This window comes from Haliotis asinina, chromosome 13 (assembly GCF_037392515.1).
Source record: "Haliotis asinina isolate JCU_RB_2024 chromosome 13, JCU_Hal_asi_v2, whole genome shotgun sequence".
Lineage (NCBI taxonomy): Eukaryota > Metazoa > Mollusca > Gastropoda > Lepetellida > Haliotidae > Haliotis > Haliotis asinina.
In genome coordinates, this window is record NC_090292.1 from 38,060,345 (window position 1) to 38,082,176 (window position 21,832).

General features: G+C 40.9%; 1 protein-coding gene across 4 annotated transcripts in view; it reads left to right on the forward strand.

The window, feature by feature from the left end:
- Positions 1-21,832, forward strand: part of LOC137260462 (uncharacterized) — a 98,427-nt gene that overhangs the window by 23,146 nt on the left and 53,449 nt on the right. For all 4 annotated transcript variants that reach the window (XM_067798124.1, XM_067798126.1, XM_067798125.1 and 1 more), the window contains exon 8: positions 6,994-7,149. In XM_067798124.1, the coding sequence (XP_067654225.1) occupies positions 6,994-7,149 (156 nt within the window). The remainder of the gene's footprint in view (positions 1-6,993; positions 7,150-21,832) is intronic.

A 21,832-nucleotide genomic window follows, 5' to 3' on the forward strand; every position in this document is an offset into this window, starting at 1 on the left:
AAGCTTGGACTGTGTAGTGTGATGTGAAGCTATGACTGTGTAGTGTGATGTGAAGCTTGGACTGTGTAGTGTGATGTGAAGCTATGACTGTGTAGTGTGATGTGAAGCTAGGACTGTGTAGTGTGATGTGATGCCAGGACTGTCTGGTGTGATGTGAAGCTATGACTGTGTAGTGTGATGTGAAGCTAGGACTGTGTAGTGTGATGTGAAGCTAGGACTGTGTAGTGTGATGTGATGCCAGGACTGTCTGGTGTGATGTGAAGCTATGACTGTGTAGTGTGATGTGAAGCTAGTCCTGTGTAGTGTGATGTGAAGCTAGGACTGTGTAGTGTGATGTGAAGCTATGACTGTGTAGTGTGATGTGAATCTAGGACTGTGTAGTGTGATGCTATGACTGTGTAGTGTGATGTGAAGCTATGACTGTGTAGTGTGATGTGAAGCTTGGGCTGTGTAGTGTGATGTGAAGCTATGACTGTGTAGTGTGATGTGAAGCTAGGACTGTGTAGTGTGATGTGATGCCAGGACTGTCTGGTGTGATGTGAAGCTATGACTGTGTAGTGTGATGTGAAGCTATGACTGTGTAGTGTGATGTGAAGCTATGACTGTGTAGTGTGATGCTTGGACTGTGTAGTGTGAAGCTATGACTGTGTAGTGTGATGTGAAGCTTGGACTGTGTAGTGTGATGTGAAGCTTGGACTGTGTAGTGTGATGTGAAGCTATGACTGTGTAGTGTGATGTGAAGCTATGACTGTGTAGTGTGATGTGAAGCTATGACTGTGTAGTCTGATGTGAAGCTATGACTGTGTAGTGTGATGTGAAGCTATGACTGTGTAGTGTGATGTGAAGCTATGACTGTGTAGTGTGATGTGAAGCTGTGACTGTGTAGTGTGATGTGAAGCTAGTCCTGTGTAGTGTGATGTGAAGCTATGACTGTGTAGTGTGATGTGAAGCTATGACTGTGTAGTGTGATGTGAAGCTGTGACTGTGTAGTGTGATGTGAAGCTATGACTGTGTAGTGTGATGCTATGACTGTGCAGTGTGATGTGAAGCTATGACTGTGTAGTGTGATGTGAAGCTTGGACTGTGTAGTGTGATGTGAAGCTATGACTGTGTAGTGTGATGTGAAGCTAGGACTGTGTAGTGTGATGTGATGCCAGGACTGTCTGGTGTGATGTGAAGCTATGACTGTGTAGTGTGATGTGAAGCTATGACTGTGTAGTGTGATGTGAAGCTATGACTGTGTAGTGTGATGTGAAGCTATGACTGTGTAGTGTGATGTGAAGCTAGGACTGTGTAGTGTGATGTGAAGCTAGGACTGTGTAGTGTGATGTGAAGCTGTGACTGTGTAGTGTGATGTGAAGCTATGACTGTGTAGTGTGATGTGAAGCTTGGACTGTGTAGTGTGATGTGAAGCTATGTCTGTGTAGTGTGATGTGAAGCTTGGACTGTGTAGTGTGATGTGAAGCTATGACTGTTTAGTGTGATGTGAAGCTGTGACTGTGTAGTGTGATGTGAAGCTATGACTGTGTAGTGTGATGCTATGACTGTGTAGTGTGATGTGAAGCTATGACTGTGTAGTGTGATGTGAAGCTTGGGCTGTGTAGTGTGATGCTATGACTGTGTAGTGTGATGTGAAGCTATGACTGTGTAGTGTGATGTGAAGCTTGGGCTGTGTAGTGTGATGTGAAGCTATGACTGTGTAGTGTGATGTGAAGCTAGGACTGTGTAGTGTGATGTGATGCCAGGACTGTCTGGTGTGATGTGAAGCTATGACGGTGTAGTGTGATGTGAAGCTATGACTGTGTAGTGTGATGTGAAGCTTGGACTGTGTAGTGTGATGTGAAGCTATGACTGTGTAGTGTGATGTGAAGCTTGGACTGTGTAGTGTGATGTGAAGCTATGACTGTGTAGTGTGATGTGAAGCTAGGACTGTGTAGTGTGATGTGATGCCAGGACTGTGTAGTGTGATGTGAAGCTTGGACTGTGTAGTGCAATGTGAAGCTAGGACTGTGTAGTGTGATGTGAAGCTAGGACTGTGTAGTGTGATGTGATGCCAGGACTGTCTGGTGTGATGTGAAGCTATGACTGTGTAGTGTGATGTGAAGCTAGTCCTGTGTAGTGTGATGTGAAGCTATGACTGTGTAGTGTGATGTGAATCTAGGACTGTGTAGTGTGATGCTATGACTGTGTAGTGTGATGTGAAGCTATGACTGTGTAGTGTGATGTGAAGCTTGGGCTGTGTAGTGTGATGTGAAGCTATGACTGTGTAGTGTGATGTGAAGCTAGGACTGTGTAGTGTGATGTGATGCCAGGACTGTCTGGTGTGATGTGAAGCTATGACTGTGTAGTGTGATGTGAAGCTAGGACTGTGTAGTGTGATGTGAAGCTAGGACTGTGTAGTGTGATGCTAGGACTGTGTAGTGTGATGCTATGACTGTGTAGTGTGATGTAAAGCTTGGACTGTGTAGTGTGACGTGAAGCTTGGACTGTGTAGTGTGATATGAAGCTATGACTGTGTAGTGTGATGTGAAGCTATGACTGTGTAGTGTGATGTGAAGCTATGACTGTGTAGTGTGATGTGAAGCTATGACTGTGTAGTGTGATGTGAAGCTATGACTGTGTAGTGTGATGTGAAGCTATGACTGTGTAGTGTGATGTGAAGCTATGACTGTGTAGTGTGATGTGAAGCTATGACTTCGTAGTGTGATGTGAAGCTAGTCCTGTGTAGTGTGATGTGAAGCTATGACTGTGTAGTGTGATGTGAAGCTATGACTGTGTAGTGTGATGTGAAGCTGTGACTGTGTAGTGTGATGTGAAGCTAGGACTGTGTAGTATGATATGAAGCTAGGGCTGTGTAGTGTGATGTGAAGCTATGACTGTGTAGTGTGATGTGAAGCTATGACTGTGTAGTGTGATGTGAAGGTAGGGCTGTGTAGTGTGATGTGAAGCTAGGACTGTGTAGTATGATATGAAGCTAGGGCTGTGTAGTGTGATGTGAAGCTATGACTGTGTAGTGTGATGTGAAGCTATGACTGTGTAGTGTGATGTGAAGGTAGGGCTGTGTAGTGTGATGTGAAGCTAGCCCAGTGTAGTATGATATGAAGCTAGGGCTGTGTAGTGTGATGTGAAGCTAGGGCTGTGTAGTGTGATGTGAAGCTGTGACTGTGTAGTGTGATGTGAAGCTAGGACTGTGTAGTATGATATGAAGCTAGGGCGGTGTAGTGTGATGTGAAGCTAGGGCTGTGTAGTGTGATGTGAAGCTATGACTGTGTAGTGTGATGTGAAGGTAGGGCTGTGTAGTGTGATGTGAAGCTAGCCCAGTGTAGGATGATATGAAGCTAGGGCTGTGTAGTGTGATGTGAAGCTATGACTGTGTAGTGTGATGTGAAGGTAGGGCTGTGTAGTGTGATGTGAAGCTAGGACTGTGTAGTGTGATGTGAAGCTTGGACTGTGTAGTGTGATGCTATGACTGTGTAGTGTGATGTGAAGCTATGACTGTGTAGTGTGATGTGAAGCTTGGGCTGTGTAGTGTGATGTGAAGCTATGACTGTGTAGTGTGATGTGAAGCTAGGACTGTGTAGTGTGATGTGATGCCAGGACTGTCTGGTGTGATGTGAAGCTAGGACTGTGTAGTGTGATGTGAAGCTATGACTGTGTAGTGTGATGTGAAGCTTGGACTGTGTAGTGTGATGTGAAGCTATGACTGTGTAGTGTGATGTGAAGCTTGGACTGTGTAGTGTGATGTGAAGCTATGACTGTGTAGTGTGATGTGAAGCTAGGACTGTGTAGTGTGATGTGATGCCAGGACTGTCTGGTGTGATGTGAAGCTATGACTGTGTAGTGTGATGTGAAGCTAGGACTGTGTAGTGTGATGTGAAGCTAGGACTGTGTAGTGTGATGTGATGCCAGGACTGTCTGGTGTGATGTGAAGCTATGACTGTGTAGTGTGATGTGAAGCTAGTCCTGTGTAGTGTGATGTGAAGCTATGACTGTGTAGTGTGATGTGAAGCTATGACTGTGTAGTGTGATGTGAATCTAGGACTGTGTAGTGTGATGCTATGACTGTGTAGTGTGATGTGAAGCTATGACTGTGTAGTGTGATGTGAAGCTTGGGCTGTGTAGTGTGATGTGAAGCTATGACTGTGTAGTGTGATGTGAAGCTAGGACTGTGTAGTGTGATGTGATGCCAGGACTGTCTGGTGTGATGTGAAGCTATGACTGTGTAGTGTGATGTGAAGCTATGACTGTGTAGTGTGATGTGAAGCTATGACTGTGTAGTGTGATGCTTTGACTGTGTAGTGTGAAGCTATGTCTGTGTAGTGTGATGTGAAGCTTGGACTGTGTAGTGTGATGTGAAGCTTGAACTGTGTAGTGTGATGTGAAGCTATGACTGTGTAGTGTGATGTGAAGCTATGACTGTGTAGTGTGATGTGAAGCTATGACTGTGTAGTCTGATGTGAAACTATGACTGTGTAGTGTGATGTGAAGCTATGACTGTGTAGTGTGATGTGAAGCTATGACTGTGTAGTGTGATGTGAAGCTGTGACTGTGTAGTGTGATGTGAAGCTAGTCCTGTGTAGTGTGATGTGAAGCTATGACTGTGTAGTGTGATGTGAAGCTATGACTGTGTAGTGTGATGTGAAGCTGTGACTGTGTAGTGTGATGTGAAGCTATGACTGTGTAGTGTGATGCTATGACTGTGCAGTGTGATGTGAAGCTATGACTGTGTAGTGTGATGTGAAGCTTGGACTGTGTAGTGTGATGTGAAGCTATGACTGTGTAGTGTGATGTGAAGCTAGGACTGTGTAGTGTGATGTGATGCCAGGACTGTCTGGTGTGATGTGAAGCTATGACTGTGTAGTGTGATGTGAAGCTATGACTGTGTAGTGTGATGTGAAGCTATGACTGTGTAGTGTGATGTGAAGCTATGACTGTGTAGTGTGATGTGAAGCTAGGACTGTGTAGTGTGATGTGAAGCTAGGACTGTGTAGTGTGATGTGAAGCTGTGACTGTGTAGTGTGATGTGAAGCTATGACTGTGTAGTGTGATGTGAAGCTTGGACTGTGTAGTGTGATGTGAAGCTATGTCTGTGTAGTGTGATGTGAAGCTTGGACTGTGTAGTGTGATGTGAAGCTATGACTGTTTAGTGTGATGTGAAGCTGTGACTGTGTAGTGTGATGTGAAGCTATGACTGTGTAGTGTGATGCTATGACTGTGTAGTGTGATGTGAAGCTATGACTGTGTAGTGTGATGTGAAGCTTGGGCTGTGTAGTGTGATGTGAAGCTATGACTGTGTAGTGTGATGTGAAGCTATGACTGTGTAGTGTGATGTGAAGCTATGACTGTGTAGTGTGATGTGAAGCTATGACTGTAGTGTGATGTGAAGCTTGGGCTGTGTAGTGTGATGTGAAGCTATGACTGTGTAGTGTGATGTGAAGCTATGACTGTGTAGTGTGATGTGAAGCTATGACTGTGTAGTGTGATGTGAAGCTATGACTGTGTAGTGTGATGTGAAGCTATGACTGTGTAGTGTGATGTGAAACTATGACTGTGTAGTGTGATGTGAAGCTATGACTGTGTAGTGTGATGTGAATCTAGGACTGTGTAGTGTGATGCTATGACTGTGTAGTGTGATGTGAAGCTATGACTGTGTAGTGTGATGTGAAGCTTGGGCTGTGTAGTGTGATGTGAAGCTATGACTGTGTAGTGTGATGTGAAGCTATGACTGTGTAGTGTGATGTGATGTCAGGACTGTCTGGTGTGATGTGAAGCTATGACTGTGTAGTGTGATGTGAAGCTAGGACTGTGTAGTGTGATGTGAAGCTAGGACTGTGTAGTGTGATGCTATGACTGTGTAGTGTGATGTGAAGCTATGACTGTGTAGTGTGATGTGAAGCTTGGACTGTGTAGTGTGATGTGAAGCTATGACTGTGTAGTGTGATGTGAAGCTTGGACTGTGTAGTGTGATGTGAAGCTAGGACTGTGTAGTGTGATGTGATGCCAGGACTGTCTGGTGTGATGTGAAGCTATGACTGTGTAGTGTGATGTGAAGCTATGACTGTGTAGTGTGATGTGAAGCTATGACTGTGTAGTGTGATGTGAACCTAGGACTGTGTAGTGTGATGTGAAGCTAGGACTGTGTAGTGTGATGTGAAGCTGTGACTGTGTAGTGTGATGTGAAGCTATGACTGTGTAGTGTGATGTGAAGCTTGGACTGTGTAGTGTGATGTGAAGCTAGTCCTGTGTAGTGTGATGTGAAGCTATGACTGTGTAGTGTGATGTGAAGCTATGACTGTGTAGTGTGATGTGAAGCTATGACTGTGTAGTGTGATGTGAAGCTATGACTGTGTAGTGTGAAGCTATGACTGTGTAGTGTGATGTGAAGCTAGGACTGTGTAGTATTATGTGAAGCTATGACTGTGTAGTATGATGTAAGGACTGTGTAGTGTGATGTGAAGCTATGACTGTGTAGTGTGATGTAAGGACTGTGTAGTGTGATGTGAAGCTATGACTGTGTAGTGTGATGCTATGACTGTGTAGTGTGATGTGAAGCTATGACTGTGTAGTATGATGTAAGGACTGTGTAGTGTGATGTGAAGCTTGGACTGTGTAGTGTGATGTAAGGACTGTGTAGTGTGATGTGAAGCTATGACTGTGTAGTGTGATGCTATGACTGTGTAGTGTGATGTGAAGCTATGACTGTGTAGTGTGATGCTATGACTGTGTAGTGTGATGTGAAGCTGGTCCTGTGTAGTGTGATGTGAAGCTATGACTGTGTAGTATGATGTAAGGACTGTGTAGTGTGATGTGAAGCTGTGACTGTGTAGTGTGATGTGAAGCTATGACTGTGTAGTGTGATGTGAAGCTAGTCCTGTGTAGTGTGATGTGGAGCTAGCCCTGTGTAGTGTGATGTGAAGCAAGGGCTGTGTAGTGTTATGTGAGTGTAGTCCTGGGTAATGTGATGTGATTTTACCATGGTGTATTGCATTGCAGGATTTCCTGCACAGGGAAGATGTTGTAGCAGCTCTTGGATCCTTCACTGCTGAGAACAGTGTTGATGCTATTGTAATGATGCTACTGTCTACACCTAAGGGGCAACCTCAACGAGAACTGGCAGTGTACTCCCCACAGCGCATCTACAGACAGCAGGTACTTTCTATGGTGACCATGTACAAAACACAACACATCTACAGACACAAGTACTTTCTAATCTGACAATGAGTGTATACACCACAACACATCTACAGACCGCAGGATTTCTTAACTGACAGTGTAATATCCATAGCACATCTATAGAGAGCAGGTACTATCTGAACTGACAGTGAGTGTATTAATCACAACACATCTACAGACACCAGGTACTTTCTGAAGTGACAGTGTATTAACCACAACATATCTACTGACAGCAGATACTTTCTGAACTGACAGTGAGTATTAACCACAGCACATCAACAGACAGCAGGTACTTTCTGAACTGACAGTGAGTGTATTAAGCATGATGTAACCAAAGACAACAGGAACTAAGATTTTTTGAAAAAGTTACTTACTTTTTACTTACTCAGTGATAAAAAGTGATAAAAACAACAGTTTTATGGGAATTCTGTACCATCTCATCTTTCATGTTGGCAGGTGTAAGGGTTTGAATGCATTGAGTCTGCACTCTGTCACGATTATCACTATAATTGAATTTGATTGGAACCTATTCATATTCCTACTGAAGGTGACAATTATTGTTCATATTTGATAAATAAATGCATCAAATTCCAAATGCTTAGATGTCCCACAATTATGAAATGATAATACACATTTGGTTAGTAGAAATTTGCAGTTTTGCATATGACCACTATCACATCAAAATTCAAAATCTCAACCAATGGCATCATACATATTTTGTGTACCGCTCCACAAAAACAAAACTTTCATGAATATTAATGACTCCACAGTGAAGTTTTGAGATTTTGTATCAATAAGAGACATTTAGATTGTATGTCGGAGTAAATATTTGGCAGACTTCTTTGATTTCATGTTGATATTTTGAATGCTATTAAGTTTTATGTATGAACCCACATTCACATATTTTGTGAGAGAGTAACCTCCCTTGAACCACCAGTTATATCATGTTGGCCTACATTTACACATAAGTGCTGGAAGAGTAACCTCCCTTGAACCACAAATCATACAGTTTAGCCTCTTCAGGCTCCACCTTAAAGGCCCTGAGGTTCTGCAAGAAGCTTGTGAAAGCATCCCTGGTGACAGATGTACCTTTTTCTTGGACTTTGGTTGTCAAGTGTATCTGTAGACGTTGGAATGACCTTAACGGAATATATGACCACTCATATCGCAGTACTGTAGTCTTGCAACAAGATTATGATTATTACCAACATTTGCATGGATCATGTCCACAGATTTGTCGGACTATTGTGCCAGAGAGTCTGTAATTCCTGCTTCAGTTGTTATCCTCATTGATGAGTGTCAGTCTTGTCACTCAGCAACTAAGGGTCAAAGCTGAGGCTGCTGACCAATCCATCAAATTATTATGTTGCTGTAAGGGATGGCTTACTCTCTGAAGTCACTCATACTGGCTTTCTACCTGCCACACTACTAAGAGAGTTATTAGATCCTCTGGGTCATACTCCATTGAAGACAGCTTTCCACCAGACCCCTCAGTTCATGCTAAATGAGTTGTTTGTGAGTGTCAAGCGAGCGTTGTGGAAGCCTGTGGTATATACTAAATTGGATGGTTCGCCCCCTACCTTGCTTCTAAGATAGGAAATGCTACTGAGATTTGTTTTCATCGAGTTATAAAATCAAAACTACTAACTAGTTGTAGTAAATCATTGCTGACCAAACAGATTTTACATGAACATAACGATTTCTCCCTCGAAAGCAAGGTTGTTGTCAAGGTGACAATAATGCTGTAAGTGTAATATTACGTTGACCCCGACCTCGCCTCCAAGAGTGAAATGGTTACGTTATAAGCAGTGTCATGCAAAATTCTATTGTCCATCAATCAGATACATATTTTACTATCAGCAATAATTTTGATTTTGTAAGTTGGTGAAAACAAACTTAAATAGTATTTATCCTCAGACAAGGTGCTGCCATTTTTGAAAATCGCGAAATCACGGACTAAAGTCTGTTAGAATTATTGAGATTATGGTTTGCTTTCATCAAGTTAGAACATCAACACAACTTTCTACCAGTAGTTTAATATGTATTTGAATCCTGGCCAAAAGGATTTTGCATGACACAACTTGTAACTGTAACTGTGCGACTTCTTCCTTGTAAGTGAGGGGGGAGGGTAAAGTGTAAAGCGACACCAAGTGATTTTGACAGAATTGTCTATGAAAACAAGTTGTAACTCAAAAACTAGGAAAAACTGGAGACATAACTAAATGATGGTAGATTGTGAGAACACATAACTTTCATTTACAGCTGTGGCGATTTCAGGTTTATACAAACCAGTAAGCGAAACATTTTACCCCCCTGAAATGTAGATGAATTCTACATCGACCCTCATATCTTTACGTCACATTATGCCATGGAGACGTGCTGCTCTGATTGGTTGAAATTTCGTTTGTGGCTGAGAATTGTGAACTGTTGTTGTTTAAAAGGTCGATTTAAGGTAATTAAAGATCAAAATGAGTAGTTTTAATGTCATGGTTTTAATTATCATGATGGCAATGAGTGATATGTATTTGCACCATCTAGAGTATATGTGATCTTAATCAACCATATTCATATAGGGGAATGCTCAACAGTCCACTTTCAGCTGGATTTCATTTTCTCTTGTTGTGGCTTTTGCTGATTGATTGGCTGTGCTATTCAGTGTTAGCAAAGATGAGCCCATTACTAATAGCAGACTTATTATTTGTGTCCATGGACTATCAACCATCCTCAGAGAGAAAATCATCAATGTCAAGTTCTGCAAGCTAGTGATGTCCAGTTGCATCTAACCTGGTGGAGGTTAGTGGACGCAATAAAGGGATTACTGTCAGCCTTCACAGTGAATGCATTTCAGATGCAAGTAATGACAGCTGACTTCTAAGCTCCAAACTCGAATTATGAGCAGGGTAAATGTGCCCTGCTGTTGAGCTGCTGTTTACTGATTATACCCCACCGCACATATAGCGTGAAGCTGTGGATATATTATTAGGCTCTTTCTGTCTGTATGTCCGTCATCCGTCTGTCCGTACGTAAGGATTGGACTATCTTAAGAACTGTTGACTTTATTCTTTTCATATTTGGTATCTGGGTTCATTGCAGTAAAAGAAAGGTCTCAGCTGGTTTCACATTAATTTTAAACATGCTGTGCATATTTTTATTTATATTTAAATATGCATATTTATATTTCAAACCGGATGCATGAAAAATAAAGCAATGTTTTTCCATTTGTTCTGTGTCATAATATCCCCCTTGCCTTTTTCTATTACATTATCATATTTACGTAATGAGAAAATCATTATGAAAATAAATGTTAAATAATATATTTGGTCGCCCATGTCAGTGGCTTTCCACTCACTAACATTACACAATGGTGGAAAATAACCTCCGTTTTAGTAGCTTCGTATGAATAATGTGGGTGTCATTCGAAAGCTCTGAATATAAAAAAATATTTGAATATCATGAAGCATTTTCGACACAGTCTACTATAGGGATCGTGATTGGCCAAAATCAGGCACATGAACCATTAGGCAGCCAATCATGTTACAGTAATGATACAGGAATTTACAAATCACATCCCACATCTCACATCCCAGGGATTTACAAGTCACATCCTGGGGATTTACAAATCACATCCCAGGAATTTACAAATCACATCCCTGGAATTTACAGATCACATCCTTAGGATTTGTAGATCACATCCTGGGGATTTTACAACACACATCTCTGATTATGTATTGGAACCACTTGATGCGATCTTGAAAAGACTGTCTGAGACAACCGTTTTACATGAGCCAGTTTGATGTAAAGTACAAATTCTAGTACTTTTGTTGAGATTTACTGCCAAAGCACTGTTTGATCATTTGATTGTTCACTATGGCAGTTCCTGTGTTTAAAGTCTTGCAAGGAAGGGATGTTATGTACTTCATGTCCTCATTCATACTGGTAATGGCGGCAGGCCCATCATCACTGGGGCACTCTTTTGTAACCTCATTAATACAACTGGGCCTTGAATGAACAGTTTTCATTAGAGAAGGAAATTTATCTTTCCTATCTAACATAATATACATAATATTTGTTGAGATATCATAGGTAAGGTTGATGGATGCAGAGACAATGCCCTCAAAGGGTCCAATATTAGTTATGACCCTAGTTTGTTATACACATTTGGATTAAACATACGACCAGTGGTCAAGGAAAATAGTTTCAAGTGTGTTCATTTTAAAAAGTTACTGTATTGTGTAGTATTTTTTTGTTGTTGATGGTGAATGATTTTCAATGTTCAGAAATTTGGGAGCACCTGTAGAGTTCAGCACCACAATTTCTTGTGAGGACGTTCTGAGCCATAGGTCACATGTCACTGAGACAGGCAACCACTTTGTGAGAACCCGTTGGATGCGAACATGTGACCTTCGGATTGTTAGCACGACAGCTAACTGACTGAGTTTTGTCCACATTGCTGCACATTGTGCAAATTTAACTAGTCATTCCTGTAGCATCCCGGAATTGAATAGAAAGAGTCGAATACATTACAAACAATTACGAAAGTTACAGGTAGACTTGGTGTCTTGTGATTTCAATCTACGGACATTTGCTGAATGGCCTCAAAGCCATTTGGCACACTCGTCCTATTCCGTAGTCTACAAGATACCATGTTGTGGGTAATGAGCTGATATGGTTCAAACTAGAAAGGGTTGTCGACTTCATATCAGCATGCATGCTTGCATATTGAATGATGTGCTTGCACCCACTGTATCGGATTAGGTCCCTCACCCTAACCCTAAACCCTTGAAATAATTCTAATAAATAGAATCCAATGACCGAAGTGGCAAGAAAGTGGCTGAGGTGTCCATTGTAATGCTTTCTTACCGTTTGAAGAAATAAATACTATGTCAATGTAATGATGCAAATTACTGAATGAAAAAGATATATATATATATAAATAAGTAAATTAGATTCCATTTATAACTCATTTGATCCAACCAGATACTTTGGAAACCAAAAATATAATTATATTATCTAAATACTACAATACAATGTGGCAGTGTAAAGTATTCTTACTAATTTAAAAATACAAAACATAAAAATACACAAAATATAACGCCATAGCACCTCTTAATACAAGGAAATATGAGCGTAAAATATCAGTCAAAAAAGAAAAATAATTTAAACTGGTGCATGCAGAAAATTGTGCATCCGCTGGTGAACAACCCCTAGAAACTTGCAACATTGTTGGGTTTAAGCAATGATATAGCTGATAGATATGAAACATCAGTGAGCGGAACATATACACACTTGCTGAGCTTGACAACCTTCTTGTTATGCCGGCGTTATAGGGCATTGTTTTTAGAGAACATGCTTTTCACCAGCAATTGCATAAAGGAGCATTATGACATGTTTTTAAAGTTTGTGGTGCTGTATTCTAAAGGTAGGACTAAATTTGCTTTGATATTTAGTAGCAAGGTTCAGTGACTAAACCTTTCAACCTTAATTAGCTTTGATGTCCTGTATTCTATTAATTGTCAATATCCTTTGTGTCTTTTTTCATTGTCAGTGCATGTGTACCGTTACCTGTGAATCAAGTACCTCTGCTCCGTGCAATGTTTTTTTATTCACATGAAATATTTTTGTTCTGAGCTGCTGAAAATTCTTTCACTTCAATGAATATTGGCAACTTTGATCTCAGAATGACTATTTCTGAGATAATCCCACACTGTGTCCTCAACAGAACATCATATATTGTTATCCAGCATGCAGGATGTGTGTGTCGATGTCTGTCAGTACAACGTACTGTCATACTTCATCTAGTAACACACTACACATCTTACCTGTGTTATCTTCAGGAGCGTTCGTCATATTTCATCAAGTAACACTGCATATCTTATCTCTGTTATCTTCAGAAGTGTTGATCATATTACATAAACCTAAACTATATATTAGGTCATCTCTTGCTTCCCAGAATAACCGCATTTGAGGTACAGTAGAAGCTGTCTAATTCGGACCGACTTTTCTGTCCGAATTTCGAGGAGTCCGAATTGGACTGGTGAGAGTCAAGAGTTAGTTCCCTTGACCAGGAGATATGCATGCACGGTACTTTTATGATGAAAGTCACAACTACCATGGTGTAACGTGTTTTCGGGGTAATAGGGCAAAAGATGATCATGAACATTATTGCATATCAGTAGATTATCAAAACTGTAATTCCGTAATAAATATCACATCATCTTTTATAAATCTATTGTTAGAATGCTCTATCATCTGCTGGTTTCCAATACAACATACATTTCGTGTCTTGTCCACAAGCACGAGAGCTAGTTCGTGGGATAACGCCCTTGTATGGAAGCGCATGTGATTCAATCTTCTCCACAGAAATCAACAAATACAACATATCATTAGTTAAGCCATTTTGTCACAGAAATTACTGGAGTATCGTTTTTAATAACAAAATCGCATACCATCAAAATGACACTGTGTGAATTGTGTCAGCTTGCTGACCTGCTTTGTTAATTCCTTTTGTTGATTGGTTATCATCACACCTGATGATAAGTTTGAAGTCAGTAATTGGCTAACTACAAACCACTTCCGCCTCTAGCAGTCCAGCTAGTCTGAGTTATTTAGCGATGTTTTCGGAGTAAATTACCTTGAAGAGTGGAGATTTCAGTCTGAAATCCTAGTTACATGAAGTCCGAATTAGTTAGCCTATATGTAATGATAACTTTGTTAACTTCTGCCGGGACCAACAATTCGGACCAAATTATATAGAAAACCGAGTTACTTAGGGTCCGAGTAAGACAGCTTCCACTGTATTTGTTTTGGAGGGACAGGTTTTACTTTTCATTAGTAAGACCGCTTCCCAGGTTTTACTTTTTGTTAGTAAGTCTGCTTCCCAGAGTTTACTTTTCCTAACTTTATGAGTGTTTGAAATCAATTGAAAAATATCTTTCAAGACTAAAGTCACAATACAAAGGTTTTCCCGAAGCGAGATTGGAACCGCAATTCTCTCCTCCATAGGCAAGCGCTCTACAGCACGACCAATTATCTATTTATAGTTACTGTCATTAAATTGATTTTATTGTTATGTAGCTTCAGTTATTGTTATGTAGCTTCATTAAATGATCATGTACATTGTAATTACCGGTATATATGATAGAGAAAACACTTCTCAGTTTTGGTAGACAATGTAAAACCATCATGGTCGGGAAATGGTTTATACCTGGACTGTCGACAACAACGAACAATCAGTCCAAATTACTTGTCGACAGTCCGGGGAAAGGGACAAGGTTCCACATGTGTGACTTCAGAGTGCTCGCAGTTAACAAACCAGTTGAAACAGTGTGTGATATCAACAGGGCACCATATGTTTATTCTGCCCCTCTAAGTAACAGGAATATATAGCGTTCATTATGACCGTATGTATTCGCACAAAATAGTTTGATATAGATATCTATTATATAAGTGAAAAAGGTATTAACATTTGACAATTATGAAGATAAAGCCTGTTTCAGTAATTATGAAGATAAAGCCTGTAATCTGAATGTTCAGCCAAGACGAAGCAACTCTGACACGTGGTCTGTGTAGTTCAAGTCAGTAAGTCTGTCAGCAAGGTCAGCCTTCAAGGATCGAATTCTAGTGTCGATGATTCAGTAGCGATGTCTATGGACAGGATCTCTCTGGTGTCCTTGGGCCTGCTGAATTTGAACTTCAGTAGCTGACTCTCCTTTCACACAACCTCAAACATATTCAGATGTGTCCTCATGGCATACTTGTGGATTTTGTTGTGCCTACCCTCCAAACTATTGTTAGTTCTATGTGCATCATTTTCAAGTTGGCAGAATCCATGGACCAAGTTGGCAGAATCCATGGACCAAGTTGGCAGAATCCATGGACCTTCTATCCAGGTGGTAGTAACAATCCATCAGCTGTGTCACTGTCTCACCTAGTGGTGTGTCTGCAATGGCATCAAGCCAGATATCTTCAGTGGCAGTAAAGGCAGAGCCACAGCTCGACGCACTAGTCTTTTTACATTGTTGTCTGCTTTGTACTCTGAGGCAAGACCAACTGTCTTTGATGCCAGATGCACTGGATGTAATGAAAGAAGCACCCACGAAGCTGTGTATTTTGAAATATAATGCTGGCGGCATTGTGAGATGCACATTCAAATTCCAACTGAAACACATCAGGAGAAAGCAGTATGCTTCAGATAGTCAAACACTCTTGTGTAGGTCGCTTCTGTTCTGTTTGGAAAGAGTCCATATATCAGGGGTACCATGTGTCCTTAGTATTCAACATGGTTCGAATATATTAGGACAGTCAAAGTGAAGACGAGAATGTACCATCTGCAAAGATTACATCCGGGGAACAGGCGTAGTGCTGTCAGTCTTTGCACGATGATAGAGCTTTGACTTAAATGCATCAACTTCAGTATGAAATGGAAAAGCCGGATTCAGCAGGTTGTTTTCTGTAACCAAATACGATGGACAGGTGGCATCTGTACATCTCCAGTATGTTTTCTGAGCTCTGCGTCTGTTGACTCTGTACTTGTATCCATTGTGGTAAAGATTCTGACCTCCATTAATGTTGTCAGTCAGTGTGATCTGCACCATAGTATTTGCCATTTTGACAGTGATAACAACATTTTCCTGATCTATTATATATACCCTAGTGATACTTGTTCTCAACAGGATTTCAATAATCCTGCTACTCAAAATTTCACATCAATTTCCAGGGATTTTTTTGTTTTGTGGCATGTGAAACTCCAAACGCCATCATTTCCTCATGACACGCGCATAACATCAATTAGCAGTCTGTTTGCAACCTTAATTCTCTTTCAAATTGTTAAAAAAATTAACTTAATTCAGTTACTCACAAATTGTTAATTCATTTCCTCACGATAAGTGCAAAACATAAAATAATAGTCCGTTTGCAACCTTAATTCCACACTATGTTGACTCTCCGCGTTTTTAGTCTGTCGACGATTAGCAACATCATAATTTTCATTTGTTGACGGATTGGGCTGACACTGTCTTACCCATGAAATCCCTCCGGTTTTACATAGTCTGCGAAAACCTCAGAGGCGTGTTTTCTACTCTACTCATCCAGTAACACACTACACATCTTACCTCTGTTACCCTCATGGTGTCTTGATTTTAGAATGTTTATTAGTGTATATGCACATCTCTTCATCATTTATCTTAGTCTCTATATTCATATGCTGTATGTTGTCATCAAACAACCTCTGTGCATTAAACAATGTTCATACACACCTCTTTCATCCCCAATTATTCCAGGATGAGCTTGTGTGAGGGAAAATGATGCTTCTGCTCCTACAGTGTATGGAGGCTCATTCTAAAACATTGCAGTCCCCAAGATGTAGCAGGGAATAACCTGACAGGTTACACCTGTTGATCATCACCTCAGTAGTGATGCCTTGGCATGAATTAAGTATGAAATGATTTGACAGTGTGCACTGAAATTATTTGTTCCATGCAGAGAATCATTGTGTAAACAGGGATGACAACAGAGTTGTTCAAAACAACTATTTCCAGTACCCTTATTCAAGTTTATTTGATCCTGACAGTTAAATTTTAGTTTATCACATATGAAAGGTATTGTTATGAATAATAACTGTATTAACACAAAATTATGGAAACATTTAGATAACAAATGCCTTCCTTCTGATCTGACTTCAGTTCCTTGTCAAAGTCAAAGATTTTGTACAAAAGGCCTCTGGCCCATATACATTGGAGTTACTGTATATTACTGTATATAAGAAAGAAGTCTGTAGAAGGGGAACTGACGTCAAATTTGCAATTAAACATGACGAGATTATAGACCTTTTTACCTTTTCAGTTCTAGTTTGTGTTTGCTAGACATTGTCTTATCAACAGGGATTAAGACTGTCATGTTTATTTGAGTTGTACGCAGAGCGGGAAATTTCAGTTAGCTGTCCACATGTTTCCTTGTGCTCCACTGGTGATTTAGTTAAAATATACCCAATAATATATCGAAATGATTCTGACGCAGTGATCTGGAAATTACAGTATCCGAAACAATCATTTTATCAAGAGAAATATATTCTAGCATTGCGTCATTTTAATTGCAGGTTTTGTTCTGTAAAAATATTCAAAATCATTGCTAAGTCCATGTGACAGCACTTTGGTGTATTGCCAGACAGGTTTTATGCATGGACCAATTTGACCTATCACGGATGAGGTTTTGGGTTATCTTTTGACTTGTTTCCATCCAGCTACAACAAATATGACAAAGTATGTTTACTTATCTATATTTCTGTCAGCTACACTTCATTTCGAGTAGATGCAATATTGTAGCGATTGTTGTGAATAATGTGGACCAAAATGTATGGGTATAAACTTGTGTAGTTCAGTATGGATTAGTTATGCTAGGGTTTCACTATGTTCCTGGCAGTCATGCTCTTTAAGGTAGTGTGCTGGGGGATTTTAGTCATTTTTTTCCTCTAAAGTCAAGTTTTGTGTGGTGTTCTAGTAGTGACAAAAAAACCCCAAAATGCCAAGAATACATGTGCCTCCCATCCCACTATGGACCCACTACAGTCTACAAGTTTTGTTACGGCCTATCATGTGCTGTCATGAGTTGTTGCACTCCTCGTGTTCTACAACGTCTTATAGTCATCTTTTCTGGAGCAGAACTTCCACTGTATTTGGTGGTAGTGCTCTTCTCCAGAGAAGAGCATTAAAACCATTCACTATTTTTTCACCAAACTGGGCACCATTGCCCTGACCTCACATTGCCCTTTACAGAAAGTGGTTATATCATTCCATGACCTCACATTGCCCTTTACAGAAAGTGGTTGTATCATTGCCCTGACCTCACATTGCCGTTTACAGAAAGTGGTTGTATCATTGCCCTGACCTCATGTTCCCCTTTACAGAAGTGGTTGTGTCATTAGCTGACATCACGTTCCCCTTTACAAGCAGTGGTTGTATAATTGCCCTGACCTTGGGTTCCCCTTTACAAACAGTGGTTGTATAATTGCCCTGACCTTGGGTTCCCCTTTACAAACAGTGGTTGTATAATTGCCCTGACCTTGGGTTCCCCTTTACAAACAGTGGTTGTATAATTGCCCTGACCTTGGGTTCCCCTTAAAGGGGCACTGATGCAGAACAGTATCCATGGACTGGTTGTTTCTTTTGTTATTTTCTCCCTTGAGTACCCGGATGATATCCCAAAATTTGTGACTGGTTCATAATCTCTGCTGTGCCAGCCATATGCGCAATTGATAGTTTATGTGTTGACTGGTCAACAAAGATGAAATCATTTTACTTCGTTATTAGGAAAACAAATCAAACACCTTGACGCTTACTCATCTGCCAGTGGTATAAAAAAACGTTAGGACTGAAAAATAACTAAGTCAGTGTACGTCTTTATATTTTGTCTTATAAACCTAATTAGGTCCTTGTCACATTTGTATGCATTTTGAAAGTTAATATAAACCCACACGCTCTGCTTATATTTACAGTGAATTTCTAACATGATTTCAATATCTAAACATTGTTTAGATTGCCAACGTGAATCATATTTCACACACACCCTATTCGCAACCTAGTGCATGTTTTCTGTAGTACAGATTCTGCTGAATGCTACAAGAAATAAATTAAAACAAAATGCAGTTATTAAATTTAAGACAGACGAAGGTTATAGCAACAATGTCAGGCTATTACCTCTTTCAGGAATGTGTCCATCAATATCCACATAAAAGAGTGATATTTCATTCATCTGCAGCTGGTAGATAATCCTGCTCTATGTCTTGTGTCTTTCAGCAGTCTAATATACGAAAAAGTGACACAGAGTTTGAGAATTCTTCACACCGGTGTATACCTAAACTCACTGGTCACCCAGGACAGCACACCTGGCAACTAACTGTATGATGTCCGCCATTAGTTAGCAAATAATGAGCAACAATCAATCAATCAAGGCAGTGACGGTTAATTCTTTGTAGGAAGGATGTTGTTTTTACACTCGTCCTTTACGACAGGGTGTATTCAGTATAGATTAGTAAATCTACACTCATAAACACTGCCTTTTTGACAAATCCGCTTTGGAAGTAGTTAATCAATCAGTGTGTTATCGGTTAATCCTTTGATCAATGTTTGTTTATGTAACTCAGCTGATAAACCCTCTTGCATCACTTACATGCACATATTACATAACATGCAATACATTTGCCACTACAGACCTTAATTAATAATGTTGAGTATTTACTCCAGACAGAAGAAATGCCAAATGGGAACCTATGTCGAGTAATTTTAGTGGTGTTACCACTAATTATACCCGTTATAAATTCATTAACTGGCCATCAAGTGAATGATGACAAATAACATGTGTAGGTTTATAGCATCAAACGCGAGTTATAGCAAGGAAGATGAGTAGTATAGGGAATGATAGTCCGAAAACACTTTTCAAAAACCCCTCTAAAAAGCCTCATTTAGTAAATGAGGCTTTGGTGGGACCCTTAGCTCTTGATATTATTGCCCCTACTACAAAGCCACGCCATCACGTTTACCGTGACTTGGCAGGCGGTAACACTGTGCCGTACGGTACGATCAATAATTCTTCTCTTACAAAACCCCTACCCGGCCCACCCCTCAAGTAGTACAAGTTAGGTTCGTCGGCTTTTATATCCACTTTATCTATGTTGTAAGTTTTGACTGACCATATAGGATCGGTGGCCCGTTTTCGGCTATCACCCTCGTGTTCCCCAGGCTGGTACAGATACCTCACTAGGGCCCTATCCGGTATCTGTTTCTCCTTCCCACGCAATGGAGCGGCCGACTCTGCAACTATTGATTTTAGTTTGATAGCGTCTGCCGGTTTCTTACCGGTGAGACGGGTGACTTCATGGTTGATTGCCGACACCACCTCGGGTAACCTCGTGACCCATTCGGTCGATCGTTTTCCAGGGGTGGTCATCTCCCTAGCATACTGATGGCCGAACAAGCGCTCAGCCAAAGTCCTATTAAATCTCTCAACTATGGCTTGGCTGCGATGGGCTCCGGCCGTGCCACGCCTGACCTTCGTATCGTGTTTGGCTAGCAGTTGTGAAACGGCACCCATGAACTCCCGTCCTGGATCAACTTGCAGCTCTGTTGGCCAAGTCAGCGGGCTGCGTTTGTATATGCGTTCTAATCCTTTGGCTACTTTGGCCGAATCTTTCGTGGTCAAGGGTTCGGCTTCCTTGTAACGACTGGCTACGTCCACTACGGTTAAGGCATACTTGTACCTCTTATCATGAGGTAGGAACAGTAGGTCTGCCTGGTGAATGCTATTAGGTATGTTAATTCCGAAACTCCTTCTAGGTACGTAGCGTGGCGCCGGCAAATAGATCTGCCACAGGGCTTGTTTTTCAAGCCACGCTTTGGCTTTCTCTGGTGATACTCGCGCCATTTTAGCTAGCTTATCTACTGCGCTAGCTCCTTTCCAATATCCACGCGGGCTGTAATAAATAGCCTCAAATTTTTTCATGTCCATACGCGTATGTGTTTATACCATCAATAGCTATCCAACGTTTCGTGTCCATAGGCGATAGGGACGTCTTGTTTATAGTCAGTCCGTATATCTTATGTCCATCACTTCTAAGCGTGTTCATCTTATGCCTAAAGGTACGGGTCTTGAACAGAGCCTCCTTGAATCTGGCGTGTTTGATGTGTTGTTTCACCACATACTTCTTAACCCCCTTAGCCTTCCGGATCTCACTATTGTCGGCTTTCAATATGGAGTACATCTTAGGTCTCAAACCTATGTACTCAGCTATTGGCGTGCCAGCACACTCGTCCTTCATCTTACCTAGGACCTTTTTATTTACCGTGCTGTGCATGGTATGGGTCTTAGGATAGTCGCTGGTGTCGTATAAATCGATGTGTTTTTTCATATCCTCGTATACATCCTCGGTTCGAATCTCCATCAGCAGGGAATCCGTGTCAGTGTACAGCACTTCGCACCTGTCGCCGTACTGTTTCTTAAGCTCGTTGTAGTAAAAGTCGTACATCAGGTGTTTGGATAAATCGAGGATACTCATCCCAACGTAAACAGGTCGGTTGAATTTTATGTGGCTTTTCTTCATGTGTATGGCAACTAGGTCGTCTGTGAATATTTTATTACGGTTGAATGCCGGACTGGCTATCAATTTCCTGAGCTTGTCTTCCTCACTAGATCTAACCAGTTTCACGGTTACACGTTTCCTAAGGTTTTCCATAGTCTTACCAAACACCGAGTTGTTCATGAGCTTGTAGAGATTTTTCTCAAAATCACTGGTGGCTTTTTTTCGTAGGTCTGTGTTCATTCTGATGTAGGGCTCCATCCATGGGCTCTGGTCGAACATGAGCACCCTGTGTATTTTGGTCAGCCTCATACCCAATGACAGGTACAGCTGTAGGTTGCGATAGTGAACTATGTACTTGGTCTTATTCATTAAGTTAGGCACGAGTTTTTCAACGTCCGCCACACGACCACCTGACAAGTTATGTTGGTACTCAGACATCCAGTCTGTGTTAACCTTCATACGTTCGGGTGCAAGGGGATAGCTGTTGTGCGATGCGTGTAATGCCTTGGGATACTCTAAGTCAACTTCGAGGATATACCCTTTGTTCGAATCTGGTGCAATGCTCATAACATCAACGTTTGGTACCCATTC